Below are 15,150 nucleotides of genomic sequence, written 5' to 3' on the forward strand. Positions count from 1 at the left end.
AACTTCATCAATCAAATTTTTAATTCTAAAAAAAAAAAAAATCTGTTTCTGAAAACAAATGTCAAATAGATTTTTATTTTTTCCTTTGAATAGCTTTACCCAACTTGACTTATTAGACCCCACGTGACTTTCAGACACCACACTAATTAAAATGGGATCAGATAGAAAGTAGGAAAATGACCTTCACTTCACCCAATAATGCATGTTTGGAACTGGATCTAGTTAGCTACGAACTTGGTCGATTTGTATGATTAAAAGATGAGCAGGGAGAGTAATTTCCCATTTGATTTTTGTGTTAATAATTTTTTAGTACCAGCTACTATAGTATGTCAATTATGTTTCTAATTATGATTAGATTGGGGCAACCTAATAAGGTGTGAAATTTTAAAGTGGGTGCAGATATTAAATGGAATCACATGGTTGGTCACACATGCACGAACAGGGTGACCAGGCTCTCCTCGATCCAAAACCTTAGGTTACTATAATTTGCACACTAATAAATTCATCTTCATGGTGATTCTTTTTACCTATCTGAACAAGAAAGTAGTACGTAGCTGAATACAAAGGGCGTTTGAACCAAAAACATGTGCCTCTCCGAAGCATATAGAAAGAAAGATGTAAGTTCATCCATCATTTCACAGCTATCGGTAAAACGCTGCTTTGTCTTTTGGCAACCTAACAGTGACTTACAACTGTTGCATGAATGTTGAATTCAGAGGTATCTTTCAATCACATTTTGTCACCAGTTGCTAGCTTATAGACCCTCTTTCTTCCACTATCAAATACACACACCTGCAAACTGGTTTTCTATCTTCTTTTCACGTGTGTGCCTTCTAAGTGGTAACCATTATTTATGGCATGACTTTGCTGGGGATCGATTAATTCATACTCATGCATACATAAAATATAGGTTGACATATAAATGAGATATGCATGATGATGCATGCATGCATGCATGCAATGCAACCGTGTCTACACATGCATGGATATCATTCATGGAGAGGGTCAAATTCTCTTTTTGTCAAAGTTGGAATTAGTAGGTCTATAATATTATGCAGGTGTAACAAAAAATAGAAATTTATGATTAGAAGAATAAGAAGCGGTTTTACAAGTTCATGCTTTCCTCTGACAGAAGTCATGGTGCTTTGTCCCCATCTCTAGATGCTATATCCATGCCAATGTAAAAACAGAAGGGTAAGAAAAGGTAAAATGGAATATTGGAATTGCTTATACATGAACTGAGGCTGTGTTTGAGGAAACAGAGAAAGAGAATTATTTTTTACCAACAAAATTTGTTCTTTCCTTTCAACCTTCTGTTGCCTCATAAATAACACATAGGAAAGGATCCTTCATTTTTTAGTTTAATTTCTGCATGTAGAAATATAAACCTTGAAGATATAAATGAAATTCATAACTGATATGACTTCGAAATCTGTTATCAAAATGAGTTTATAGATTATTAACTATGATTAAAAAATCACTGTAACAGTAAAATTTTATGCATAAAATAACAGTTTGTACATTATGAATAAAACGGGGGACCTGAACCTCGAGAGGACTTAAAATCTGCAAACCAATCATAGCATTGTTGTACACTAGGGGTCACCACCACATATCAACCCTCCAGATAGCACCCCTCTCTCTAGCACCTTCAATTTTTTTTCTAAAAACCTGTTTGTGAAGAAAAAAAAACAAAGAAAGATAGCTATAGCACTCTGCAATGAGCATGACCATCACAAACTCTTGTCCTCTGATAATCTTCCTTTGCTTCACAATGCCCCCTTTTCTATTTTGTGTGCATTCAGGTACTGAAGCAAATCCCTTACTTTTTTCTTTTGTTTGTTTCTCTAATGATTATGCTTCCTGTGACCCTGAAGCTTACATAATATGATAGCAGGTGAATCGACCCAGATTTTGCATTCTTTCCAGGAAGACAGAAACGGGTCCATAACAGTGTCAGTGAAAGCAGAACATGCTGCCTCTAGAAAAATTTGGTTGCATGGTATCTTACTTTTCAACTATGATGAAAAAAAATACTTTTTTTTTTGTTCCTTTTTTATTTTTGTATTCATATTTGGAGTCCCTTATGACCGTGCCTTTGATCATGATGATGACTTTAGGTTCCTGCACAAGCAAAGACATAAGCATCTCACAAAGCACAAGTTCTACATCAGGAATACCACAGTTCATTGTGCAGATTGTTAACACGTGTGTTTCTGGATGTGCTCCCCGTGACATTCACCTCCACTGTGGTTGGTTTGCTTCTGCAAGAATAGTGAATCCAAGATTGTTCAAAAGGATCTCCTACGACGATTGCTTGGTCAATGGAGGGAACCCTTTAACCCCTAGCCAGATAATCAGAATCTCTTATTCCAATTCTTTCATGTACCCTCTTGCTTTCAAGTCTGCAAAATTTTGCTCATGAATCCAAATATAAGGTAGAATAAGTAGAGAAGACTTCTAGAAATGATAACCTACCAATCCATGAGTTCACCACCTTGTGGATATTAACCATTGCACTCTTTCTTTAGCTTTAGCTCTGTCATTTCTCGTATGTAAATGTATAATTTTGGTTTGTTTCTGCTATCATTGCCTAGAAACACCAATCCCTTGAAAGGGGATTTCCATTCTATTGGAAAGATGGAATTTTCAAGTAAAAAAAGAAAAGAAAAGATATTTCTGTGGCTGTAGCTGCATGTTGCATGAAGTACTCTAAAATAATTGTGGTATTATTAGTGTGTCTGTGTATTGAAGATAATCATTCTTCTTGATAAATACTTTTTTGGGTAACTTCTTCTTTATACTTTATGAACACTTCCCAAATCAATCCAAAGAAAGAAAGATTATAGTTTACTTCTCTTCAATTATAAAAAAGAATGATACTTGATTTTAAAGTTACTAAATATCTAGTCAGTTTATTTTTTTATTTTATTTATAATTCTAGGAATAAATTGCATAATTTAATTATTAAATAATTAATTTACAATTAAGAAAAACTATTAATTGATATTATGATTTTGTGTATTGTGTTATTATTTTTTGAACTTACATTTTACCGTCTTTTATTTTTATTTTTAAATTCTAGATTAAATAATAAATTTATTACTCATTAAATAAATTATAATATGTTTTATATTATTTATAACAACCTATCCATATGTTAATTTACGTTTATAAATAAATCACTATTTGCATATGTGAATTTTGACTTATATTCTACATGCTCTTTGTAATAAATTTTAAGACTTAGGAAGTTGTAATGCCTAATACCGTGTTTTTCACCTTCTTTGCATTCTTGAAGGTGTAAAATAAAATCGTTTTACGAGTACGGAAGATTTACATTAAAGAATTATATTTAAGGAAACAACACGATATTAATATTGTTCTATGATTATGGTATGGAACTAGAAATTAGTTTAGTTAAGAGTATAAATAGTCTATAAGTAGAAATATTCATTATTCAAGAGCTTATTTTAAGATATAGCAGTTTTACTTTGAATATCATAGTTTACCATAAGAATTTTAGAGTAGGAAATAGTAATCATGTAATCAGAATTTTCATTAAAGTAAGTGTTTACCCATTTTTCTTAAGTCATTTTTTTTAAGTTTTGCATACACGAATATTAGGTTGATTGCAAGTTACTCAATTGATTTCAAAATGAATGTATGTTTGTTTAGAATTGTTATGGTTTGTTCATATCATTAATGTAAGTTTTTTTTTTTTTTGTGTATAACTCTTATATTCTCTCAGAGGAAGAGTTCTTGAAGTTTTGATAGAGTCAATGAATTTAATCCATGTAAGGGAAGTTAGTTTGTTTTCTCGTAATTCTCTAGTTTAATTTATTTGGTTGTAAAAGTGACATAATCTATCAAATATTTGAGAAGATTTATTTTTGTGGTTGAACTTTGAATGAGTTGGTATCAAGTTAAAGACTTTATGTGACATGAGTAGTGAATTAAGTTTGATTTATGAATAGGTTGTCAAAATTGTTTAGACTAGTATATTTGACAATTTTTTAATATTGAATGAGAAAAATATATAAATTAAATGCTAAAAGTATATTGTGATGGCATACAATGAATAATAAAAATATATCAATTTAATTAAATTGGTTCGTCGAATATTATGTCAAATTGGTTATAGGACAAACTTTATTTTATTTTAGAAACCATTTAAACAAAACTATTACATATAGGTTAAATCATTTATGGTGTAGAGTTTAGTATTTAGAGATTAGAGTTGTTTAAAACGAAAGTAATTTCATCTATATTCAAATTGAGACAAAATTTAACTTTTATATAATTGTCATAATAATACTTTTAACAAGATTAAATTTTTATTTTACATTGAAATTTATTTAAATATTTATATATGAATGATTCATAGACAAATGGTAGAATTGGTTTAAAAATAATAACTTTATAAATTGAATTGTAAAATTTTAAATAAATATATTTATTTTAAATTGTTATAAAATTGTTTTAAAATTTTATCTTTAAATTTATAAAGTTGTTTTTTTAAAGCAAAATTTATATATAAATTATAGATATATAAATATTTAAAGCAAAATTTAAATAAAATTCAATGCAAAATATATATTTAAATAAATTTAATTTTATTAAAAATATCAATTATTATAAAAATACTATTATAAAATTTATATAAAAATTAAATTTGTATAGGAATGAAATTGATTTAGTTTTAAAAAAAATTGTAACAAATTGAGACACACTAACAAATATAAAGACTATATTGAGATTTTTCACATATCTAACACATGACACTGTCACACTGTCACTGCTACATCACACCGTCTCTGTCACGTGGTACAATATCAGTTTAACACGTGACAATTTGTATATATTTTTTCAAATTATAAAAAGAAAAAAAAGTAAATAAAAAAATTACATGATAAAATATGACACATAATTAACACGTGACAATTTGTATATATTTTTCAAATTATAAAAAGAAAAAAAAAGTAAATAAAAAGTCATATGATCACACATAAAACATAATTAACGTGATTAATATACTGTTAACGAAAAAAATCTAATTACAATAATTTTTTCAAAATAAATATCTAAATGAAAAAAAAATATCTACATATTTCCCAGGAAAATAGGAATGAATAGAATAATTTATTTTATATAATTGATGGATGAAATGAGTATATTGATTTACTTTAAGTTGTACTACCGATGAGGCATTCGTCTGAACTTTGTGCAGTCGATACAGTCATGGTGCAGTGTGCCTGCCTCTCTTTTAATTTACACAAGCAGAGATTTGTTTTAATTTGATGTCTTTGTGTCGTGTGCCTCTTCAAGTTTACTGTGTTTGAGTTTGGTTAAGCTGAATTAATTCCCCTAAACAAAAAGGTAACAATATGAATTTCTATTGATTGTTTCTTAGAAAATCAATTTTAAATATTCTGTATTTATTTTACACAAAATAAAAATGGGGATGTAATCGAAATAGGTAGGATGTGGATTATAGTTTTTCTGTTTCTTATTTGTTGGGTAAATATTCGTTTCGTATTTATATAAATATTTATGTGGATATTTGTTATGTGGATATTTATATATTTTTTTAATACTCACGAATGTTTACGTGTATCTACGAGTATATATAAAAAAAAAGAATTAATATTTAACAACATATTTTAACCATAAATTTAAATAAAAACACAATGTATAACATCCATAAATTTTAAATAAAGTATAAATAACCTATTTAAATAGTGTTAATGACAATTTGCAAAGAAAATAGATATTTTTAAAACCAATTGATAAAAATAAACAATTTAAAATTGATGTGTTAATATTTTAATCATATTTTTTTAATCTTTTTTATTTAAATTAAAGTATAGTGAGTATGGGTATTCACAGATACAATGATATCCGTATCTGTCTTGTTAATATATTCGTATAAAAAATACAAATATTCATTACCTGCAAATATTCATTTATAAATGGTAAGACTAAACATTAGATGAGAAGATGACAACTCCTAGCACTCAGCACAAAAAAGTGCTACCTCTCAAATTTCCTCATTTCTCTTCATTACCATTCAGCGATAACAGATCACAGCCTTTTTAAGTTTCAAAACAACTTTATTGAACATGGTTGGCATAAGTTTTTTTAGCCTGCAATATCAAAATGTTTAAGTTTTTCTTTAAATTGTCTGCAGGAAACATAAGCGTTTTTCTTTACTCTTCTTTACATTTTGATCGCATCTCTTATTCTGGCACTAACTCTAGGCCGAGCTACGACTCATCAAATTTAGCAATTACTAAATCTGTTGGAGTGAAACAAAAAAGGTATTCCATGATACCTATTATCTCTCCTCGAATTGTGTTTCTCTGTTATGATTTATGAAGATTAAACTAATTTTTTTATCAATTTTCAGCAAGTTTTGTAACACGGTTCTAATTTTATTTTTATGTTTAAATACATCTTAATTTTTATTAATTTTATTCAATTTTATCATTTTTGTTAACACTGTTTTAATTATTAACGACACTTCATGATTTTTTATTTTTTAAAATTTTTATATTTTTTAAATTCTTAAATATTCACGAACTAAATTGAATATAAAATATTAACTCTGATACATGGTATGTGATTGGATTGACATGTGGACATCTAAAAAAGTTAAAATTAAATTAAAAAAAGGTTAAAAATTTAAAAAAAAATAAAAAATGGGACAATCAATGTTGATTACCATCAATGGTTTAAACGGTGCTAGTGAAAAAGAATCAAATTGAACAAAATTCATGACAAAAATTGAGATCTCTTTGAACACAAAAATAAAAATAAAATTGATTTGACAAAATTTGACAAAAATTTAGGAAAAAAATATTTTAACCATTTATGAATATTTGTTACTTGACAATGGAGTAAATCTTTGTACACACGAAATAATCCTACTCCACTTGAAAGCATGAAGGAGTCATCTAATTTGCAACTTTTTTTTTGCATGAAAATATAGTATAGTTTTCATGTTGCAGCCCACATGCAGTTTTTCCCTCAATTTGGTACCCTGCGCTAGAAGTACAGTACCTGGCCTTGCTTTGTAATGATATGTACTCTCTAGTCTTCAAGACTCGCGCTATTCATTCTTTGGATCATTGGTATGGAATCTAATTAAAAAAATAAAATATTTTAACAACTAAATTTTTTATAATTTTTCTTATAGAGATGATATTTTTTAAATAATTTTAAAATGTAAATAAAAAATAAAAAAATACTTAACAAATTTCACTCCAAATTATAAAATAAAATTATCAAAATTTAATTTTAAAAAATTATTTTTCAAGTAAAAACCTGAAAGTAGTTTTTGCGTGAAACTTAAATGTAAAAATCATATAGAATAGAGCAAAAGCTTATTTGGGCCTGAAGGGGAAAGATGATCGATTTTCTTAATCCTGGCCCATATCAAAGCAAAGACCAATAACTTGTTTTTTTTTTGTCCACGATCCGCTTGTCCCTTCTTGTATTTGATGTTACACAATAAAATATAGTCAGCATTTTGAGAAATTGAAATTGAATTACATCAAAAATTAGTTATTACATTCACTGAAATATCGTGTGAGAAGAAAAAGGACACACTAAAATAAAGATGTTGAAAGTTGAAACTACTCATCCATGTTAGAGCTTCTTATGTCAATTATCAACCACTCTGTGAATTTATTTGAATAAAGATTTCGACTGTGCAATTTTTTCATCAACAAATAACTACCTATTTCACTGACATTTTTTTTTTTTTTTCATTTCTGAGAGTGTGATTTAGAATTATAATTTTACATAAAAATTGTAATTAGTTATAAAATAATTATTCAAATTTATTAGTGCGGCATAGAGTAAAATAGACAGCCAACGTAATAGTTTTTCTTTATATTAACCATTTTTACTCAATACTATATCTTTCTTTTTTTCTCTCTTTAAATATGTAATTCACGCACTATTCTTATTAGGATATTCACGGGTTTGACATCACTTAATTTATTAAAATAATATTGTGTTTGGTTAGGTTGGATTTTTGTATTTTTATAATAAATCCAATACGATCTAACACATTTTAAAGTGGGTTGGATTATTTTAAATCAATTATAAAAATTTAAAAGGTTTGTGTCAATTAAAAGTTACATTTTTTAAGTATCAAACTAATTTAAAAAATAAGATAATTTTCATAAAATTAAGTCACTGTTTTAAATGAGTTAATAAATTAATTGTACTAAATTTATAATTTGAGAAATAAAAAATATAAGACCATTTATTTATAATACAAATATAAAATATATTAAGTTAAATTTAACTTAATTTTAAATTAAATTGGATCAAGTTGAATCATCATATAACTCAAATCAACTATACCCTTAATTTTTGCACTTAGTAGGTTTTTTTTTCTCTAGACCATATCAAATTATTTCTTAAATATTCCTAAAAATACTCTTAAATACTAGTTAGACATTGATGAGAAAAAAAAAATAAAGAAATAACAAATGAAAAAGTGTGGACTTATCCTTTGGCAGAGCACTATAAAACAGGAGATGAAAACAGGGTGCGGGATTATGGCTCTCAGATATTTCTGCACTACAAATATTTCGACCAGATATCATGATGTTTCTGATAAAACTCTTGTTCCATCTTCTTTTTCTGTGACAAACTCACGCATGCACAGTTCCACCCCAGAGACAAACACCAAGAACAAGTCTACTGCTGATAACTTGAAGAGCCTGGTCAACACTCTCGTGCTTCCTTCCATTTCATCTTCTCCACTTCACTCTCTCCACAAAGGTAACTGGGTCAAGCTCATTTGTGGTGCAAGCTTTGAGGTATGTAATTTGTTTTTCACTTAGAAAGAGTTTCTCACACTTGCAATGACACACTCTTTCTCCATACATAGGATGTTGTTGATATCAGAAATCTCAGCCTGGTTTACACTCTTGCTGGAGGTAAGATCTTTTGTTTAGGGTTAGAGTAATATAGCAGACAATATATTCATTCATGATAATCAGCATGCTGTGTGGCTTTTTTTTCTCTTTTGGGCAATTGAAGCTTTTTTTTTTTTTCATGAGTATAAATCCTTGAAGTGGATTCAGCTCAGCCAAAATTATGGCTTTTGGATTTTCATTGTGGACAAAATTTAAATTCAATTCTTTATGTGGTCTCGGTGTTATTCTAACCAGAATTAGAGTTTCATTTCATCTTTTATTACACGAAGTAGCGAGGTTAACATTAATCTATGAGTGGAGAATAACACCAAAAGTGTTTAAGGAAGGATTTGCATTCATCTAATATCTTCCCTCTCATTGTTTAAGTTATGCAAACTTGATCTTATTATTAACTCTTAGGAATGTCGAGTGATCTAAAGTGGATTAAATGGTTGCAGTTGACTGCATTGACTGTGCTGCTGATGCATCAGTTGTTAGTGCCGTGAATGAAGGAATTGAAGCTGCAAGAGATATCGTGTGCCTTAGAAGGCCGTGGGTGATGATCAGTGTCAATGATGATAAAGATCTTCATTTTCGAAAGGCCGGTAAGTTTTAATTGGGTGCCACTACAAAAGCTTCATCATCTTTTATTATCATGGTACTAAAAAAAATCTCAAATGACAAAGATTCAATATGAAGCATCAGGTTTTAGAGCTAATAATATATTACTCACATATGAATGTTCGTGTCTTCTGAACAGAATTTGACCCAGAGGAGTGTCCAGCAGACTGTTCACGGCCTTGTGAAAATGTGTGCCCTGCTAGTGCAATATCATTCCGTGGGAAATCTTCGGGAATTTCATATAATACTGAAGCACCAAGTGTGCTGAAGGTTTTAACTTGCTTTCACAAACTTCTTCATAACATTGGCTATGTTCTTAAAAATTAAAAGTTGTAATGTTTAATTGGCTATAACCTGCAGGATGGAGTCATAACAGAACGCTGCTATGGCTGTGGTCGCTGTCTTCCAGTTTGCCCCTATGATAAAATAAGTGGGAAATTTTCCAGTTCCATCTGTGATTATATGTTCTTAACTCGTAATGTTTAGTTACTGTCTCAATGATATTATTTGATTTTCAATTTTGTTGAGAATCCAAGTGTGAATCTAAACTTCACATTAAATAAATGAGAAAGTTGAACACCATATAAGGATGAAGTCCCAGCCCATTGTCTTAATGGTTTTGGGTTAAGAGGTGGTATCATTTCCTTATATGTGGGTTGAGCTTATGTCTCATTGATGTTTTATTTTTCAGTGATCCTCTCTTGAAAGACCCAATAATTAGTATCAGAGTCAAAGTCACGAATTTGATTACTTGTGGACAATTGTTAAGAGAAAGATTGTTATACTCTTAAGTAAAAAAAGTTACATCTTGACTAATGGTTATAATTTTTGAAATAGTGGTAATCGTTCGATCCTAACACTTTTTACACTGATGTAGGAGAGGTAACATATGTAAGAGATGCTATTACAACTGCTGATCTAATCCTGAGAGATGACGTTGATGCTATGGAGATACATACAAGTGGAAGGTAATATACAAATTGATTATATCAAAATAACACAAGGATATTTCTAGAATTTTGTCAACCACTTCAAGTAAAAAAGGCATAATTTTCAATTTCCATATTCATGAAATGCCTTCACCAAGCCTTCTGTGCTTTCTTTCTCTTTTCATGATGAGATACACTATTTCTTTGACGTTTTTGTTTGAATCCATTTCCTTTATGACCTTTGATCCTTCTATAGACAGAGTACTTTGTTCAAACAACTCTGGAGTGCTCTGGGAGATTCAGTACAAAATTTGAAGCTTATAGCTGTAAGTGGTGCTCCAATCTGTTCTAATATTTAAGGGATAGAAATAAATTTTCAATAAACAATTAATTTACTACTGAAATGATCCAGGTTAGCTTACCTAATGGTGGTGATTCAACAATATCCTCCATGAACTATATGTTCTCCATCATGAAACCCAATCTTCAAAGCTTCAACTTATGGCAGGTGTGCCTTTGAACATTCTCAAATTTTATTATGAGCCAATTTTTTTTCCCATATTTTCGTTAACAAGTTCATATTTGTCTTTCATAAACTCAAGTTAGATGGTCGTCCTATGAGTGGAGATATCGGGAGAGGAGCAACAAAGGAATCAATCGCCTTCGCTGTTCAACTAGCTAAAGCAAAAGAAAGACCTCCTGGTTTGTACTTATAACTCATTTTATGGTCCTGGAAAACCTTCAAGGTTTACATCTATTCTAGATTCTGTTAATGTTAGTGACACTTAACATGGTAGGTTTTCTTCAACTTGCTGGTGGAACCAATGCTCACACAATTGAAGGGTTGAAAAAAGAGGGACTCTTTCAAACAACTATCAGTGGTAGTGTCCTCATTTTGTTAGTTTTTATCTCTTTTTCTCCACTTCATTATAACTATACCTTGCCTTTGGTTAACTTTTCCTAGAATATTTGCATGGTGATGAATCAGCAATAAACTCATCTGATTCACCACATGCTTTGATTGGTGGCATAGCATACGGTGGCTACGCACGAAAGGTGAATTATTTATTGTATGTGGTTTGTTAGATGTACGTAGATGTTAGTTGCATTTGTATACCTGTGCATTAACCAACACTGCTATAAGATTTTCTATATTACCCCTACCTAATGATGACAATAAGAATTTGCTGGCTTATAGTTATGTGACTCTGTTCTGGCATACCAATTTGTGAAATCTTACGATGTACATTTTGGTTCAGATTGTTGGTAGAGTATTGAGATCAATGCAATCAGAACATGGTGGAGCTGCTTCAATTGAGGATCATTCTGAGTATCTCTTGATGGCTCTTAAGGAAGCACTTGCTTTGGTGGGGCCTGTTAAATGTCTATGATCGATGGCAACTTCACAATCACCCTTCATAGCTGTTTTTGAAAGTGTAGTGTTTACCAAAGAAGAATAGAAACTTGTTAAAAAGTAATAAACTATTCTCAAATATAAATTTTAATTTACATTTCTAATCATACAGCACTAATACACTCGATACTTTACTAATAGAAAAAAGTTTAATCACAACCGATATAAAAAGTCATTTAAAGAAACATTTATTTTTTTCCTACTTGTAAGTTGTATCTCTTTAATTTTCTCTTTCTAAATGATTTTCTCAATACACGATATGAAAATATATATGGAAAAAAAAATTATCTTATAACTTTTGAAATGACAATAAAAAGCAATAACAACAATCTTAAAAAAGATAAAAAATATTAGTTCGATTACTAAATTTTGATAATTTTTTTTTATAATATGAGGTGATATCTTTTAAATGATTTTGAAATATTGAGAATGAAAAAATAAAAAAATGGAAAATTGTTTAAAAAATATCACTTTGAAAAAGTTATTAAAATTTAATAGTAAAAAGATTATTTTTCAAAAATATTAATAGGTTATCATTGCGTTTCATGAAATTCTTCAATATTTTTTTGAAGACTTTATCGCCATTGTCGATCTACTCACATAATGTGCTGAGATCTTGGGAGACAAATTAATCATAACATTGTAACTTATGCATGGTTAAAGTCATACCAATTGCAACTACGCTCGTTGTAATAATGCCAACGAAGAAAGCTCTCGATGTGACTAAATTACCATGAATTTGAAAGAAAAAAAAATTATAACTTATCTCATATAGGATCTTAATCTTTAATCCCTAAAATATTTAGTTGTAATATTTGTTCATGGGATAATGAAGCAAATGAATGTGAGATGATAATATTTTAATGCGGTACGTGTGCCAACATTTATTTAAATTTATAGTCATTTATTTCATACTTAAATTATATTTTTAATGAAGTATAAAAGTAGTTTTAAATCTCATTAAAAGATAAAGTCACGTGACTTTTCAGTTGTCCTTTATGTTTAATTAATCTATTTATTTCACAGGCACTATTTTTCACCTGCTTATTTCTTCATTGTTTAGGACATTAGAGAGTTCATGTAGCACGAGCGTTGTCCCTCGTTTTCCATGCTATATATATTTTATTTATAATTGGGTCTCCATAATTATTGTACTACATAGTTCACTCTAACATGGACAATGAGTGTGTTTTTTAATAATTTATCCTGACAGGTCACAATGTTCCTTTGCCATTCACAAAAACTTTGGATTGACTTTCAAGGCATCCCAAGTTCTAATCATTTGAGAATGAGAAACACACCAAAGAAAATGTAAGTATAGTTGAGGAGAGCACCATGCACATTTGTCATTTAAACATTGATTTAAGCCCTTCTCTTGTATTTATTATTATGTTTATGCAAATAGTAAAAAATTATATTTAAATTGTCCAATCAATGCCAGATTGACTTCCAATAAACATTATAAAAGTTTTTTATTATTTTTAAAATCATTAAGTTTCTTGTCGTATCATAATTAAAATACAAACTCGTTGAACTTCAATTTAGTTTGGATACAATATTTAATTTATGTAAGCTCAATGTATACATTTTATTTGCAAGCCTCGAATTAAACTACCTAAAATTCCTAGTATGTTTAAAATGAGTGCATTGATCACGCATAGTTTAGATAAACCCGTGAGGTTTAAAATTGGCACACTTTGATTATAGACAAAAGTTTTATTTTAATACTTTAATTATTTAAATTAGATTCAGCTTATTTATTTGTGTGTATTATATTTATACTCTAAATATTATGACTAACTCGAGCATCATATTTTTAAATAAATAATATTATAAAAATACATGTATTACGAGCCGTGGATTCCGTAGAGATTCCAGAATATTGAGGGGGAAGTTTAATTAGTATTATTATGTTTAGCTTGTGTTGCACGAGGAATGATTGCACCAAAAAACAAACCAAAGTTTAATTAGTATTAAAATATTTAGCCTGTTTATTTCACCAAAACAGGAATATTATGGCTGTTATTGTAGAAATTGGATATATAATATTAGCATCGAATTATTGATAAAGATGTAGAGGTATCATAAGAACTGAAAATCTAGTGTAACATCTCACATTATAGCATTCTAAAGTATATTATTAAGTGGTCATTACATAATCAAATCAAAGCATGTATATCAAAATAAAGTTTATAATATTATATACAATCTTCATTTTTACTATTAAAAAAAATTACAATATTTCATAAGATACAAATAGGTAATAGAAGTAAAATTTAAGTCTAACTCAATCCTACAAAATTAGTTTGTAAGGTGAAATTTGCGTCTCATTTATATACTATGAAATTTATTTATCTCTAGTCGACGTGTAACTTCCAACAATATGAGTGATTAATATATCATAATATAAATTATATATAGACACATTAAGCTATTTCCAGCTCCACAAATTTTATAAAACTCATTACTGCTCCTCTTCGGACACTATATTATCTTCTACACAGTAGGTATACAACAATAATACATAAGAACATATAACAAATAATCATTGGAAATGTGCATTTTAGCTTATGTAATTCATTACAATGGTACTTTTGTGCTTTATGAAACCCTTAGTAATTACCAAATCAATTCTAACAGGAACCATTACTTTAACCCAATTACTCATTCTACATGGAATTTCACAATTCACAAATCCACATTTAAACAAAATCAAATTTTATCATATGTACTAACAACAAATCACATTCAAATACATAGATTTATAGAGTTTAATCAAAATCATACATCATACATTCAAAATGCACTTCTCATTAGAAGCAATCACGTTCACAAATCAATGAATAAATCAAAGACAAAAATTATTATAAGATTTTCTTATCTCTTTTAGAATTTCTAGCTTATAGGCACATCCTTAGAATCACAATAGAACAAGAATCCCTATAGAACTTCATAAGACCACATGCAAAACCAAGAAGGTCCACATGATCAAACTTTGACTAAAAAATATGAAATAAATTGAACTTAGACGATTTAAAAAACTGATCGACTAAAATTGTTACTCTTATTGTTAAAAATACATAGGTATGCTTGAATTTTGAAAAAATAAAGGGTGAAGTCGGAATTTTAGAAAGAAGACAAAGAACTTTTAATTTTTTTATAAAAATAAATGTTTTTATAAAATAAACTTGTTTCTAAGTTCCTACATTTATAAAAAGAGAAGGAATCATTAATATAATAGATTTTTTTT

General features: G+C 28.8%; 2 protein-coding genes across 5 annotated transcripts; both read left to right on the plus strand.

The window, feature by feature from the left end:
* Positions 1–1,432: 1,432 nt before the first annotated feature.
* Positions 1,433–2,489, plus strand: LOC114189192 (TPD1 protein homolog 1-like). The gene is made up of 3 exons (XM_028077901.1): positions 1,433–1,805; positions 1,898–2,002; positions 2,121–2,489. Exons 1-3 carry the CDS (start codon positions 1,721–1,723, stop codon positions 2,423–2,425), a joined length of 495 nt encoding a protein of 164 aa, XP_027933702.1. The 5' UTR covers positions 1,433–1,720; the 3' UTR covers positions 2,426–2,489.
* A 6,070-nt stretch (positions 2,490–8,559) lies between these two features.
* LOC114187149 lies at positions 8,560–12,007 on the plus strand. 4 transcript variants are annotated; one of them, XM_028075292.1, is made up of 12 exons: positions 8,560–8,837; positions 8,909–8,957; positions 9,395–9,541; positions 9,697–9,827; positions 9,918–10,032; positions 10,435–10,525; positions 10,743–10,812; positions 10,899–10,994; positions 11,089–11,188; positions 11,284–11,367; positions 11,451–11,542; positions 11,746–12,007. In XM_028075292.1, the coding sequence occupies exons 1-12, from the start codon at positions 8,574–8,576 to the stop codon at positions 11,875–11,877; spliced, it is 1,371 nt and encodes a 456-aa protein (XP_027931093.1). In that variant the 5' UTR covers positions 8,560–8,573; the 3' UTR covers positions 11,878–12,007. The 4 variants fall into 4 exon arrangements, with proteins under 4 accessions (XP_027931093.1, XP_027931094.1, XP_027931095.1 ...); XM_028075293.1 differs by having other exon boundaries at positions 11,475–11,542; XM_028075294.1 differs by having other exon boundaries at positions 9,918–9,987.
* The last annotated feature ends 3,143 nt before the right edge of the window (positions 12,008–15,150 follow it).

Source organism: Vigna unguiculata, chromosome 6 (genome assembly GCF_004118075.2).
Source record: "Vigna unguiculata cultivar IT97K-499-35 chromosome 6, ASM411807v1, whole genome shotgun sequence".
In the NCBI taxonomy this organism is placed as follows: domain Eukaryota; kingdom Viridiplantae; phylum Streptophyta; class Magnoliopsida; order Fabales; family Fabaceae; genus Vigna; species Vigna unguiculata.

Excerpts from the sequence above, each read along its gene's own strand:
- LOC114189192 (XM_028077901.1), top strand. The coding sequence starts at position 1,721 with ATGAGCATGACCATCACAAACTCTTGTCCTCTGATAATCTTCCTTTGC. Across the intron at positions 1,806-1,897 it reads TCTATTTTGTGTGCATTCAG|GTGAATCGACCCAGATTTTG; the intron begins GTACTGAAGCAA and ends ATATGATAGCAG. Across the intron at positions 2,003-2,120 it reads TAGAAAAATTTGGTTGCATG|GTTCCTGCACAAGCAAAGAC; the intron begins GTATCTTACTTT and ends TGATGACTTTAG.
- LOC114187149 (XM_028075292.1), top strand. The coding sequence starts at position 8,574 with ATGGCTCTCAGATATTTCTGCACTACAAATATTTCGACCAGATATCAT. Across the intron at positions 8,838-8,908 it reads TTTGTGGTGCAAGCTTTGAG|GATGTTGTTGATATCAGAAA; the intron begins GTATGTAATTTG and ends CTCCATACATAG. Across the intron at positions 9,828-9,917 it reads AAGCACCAAGTGTGCTGAAG|GATGGAGTCATAACAGAACG; the intron begins GTTTTAACTTGC and ends TATAACCTGCAG.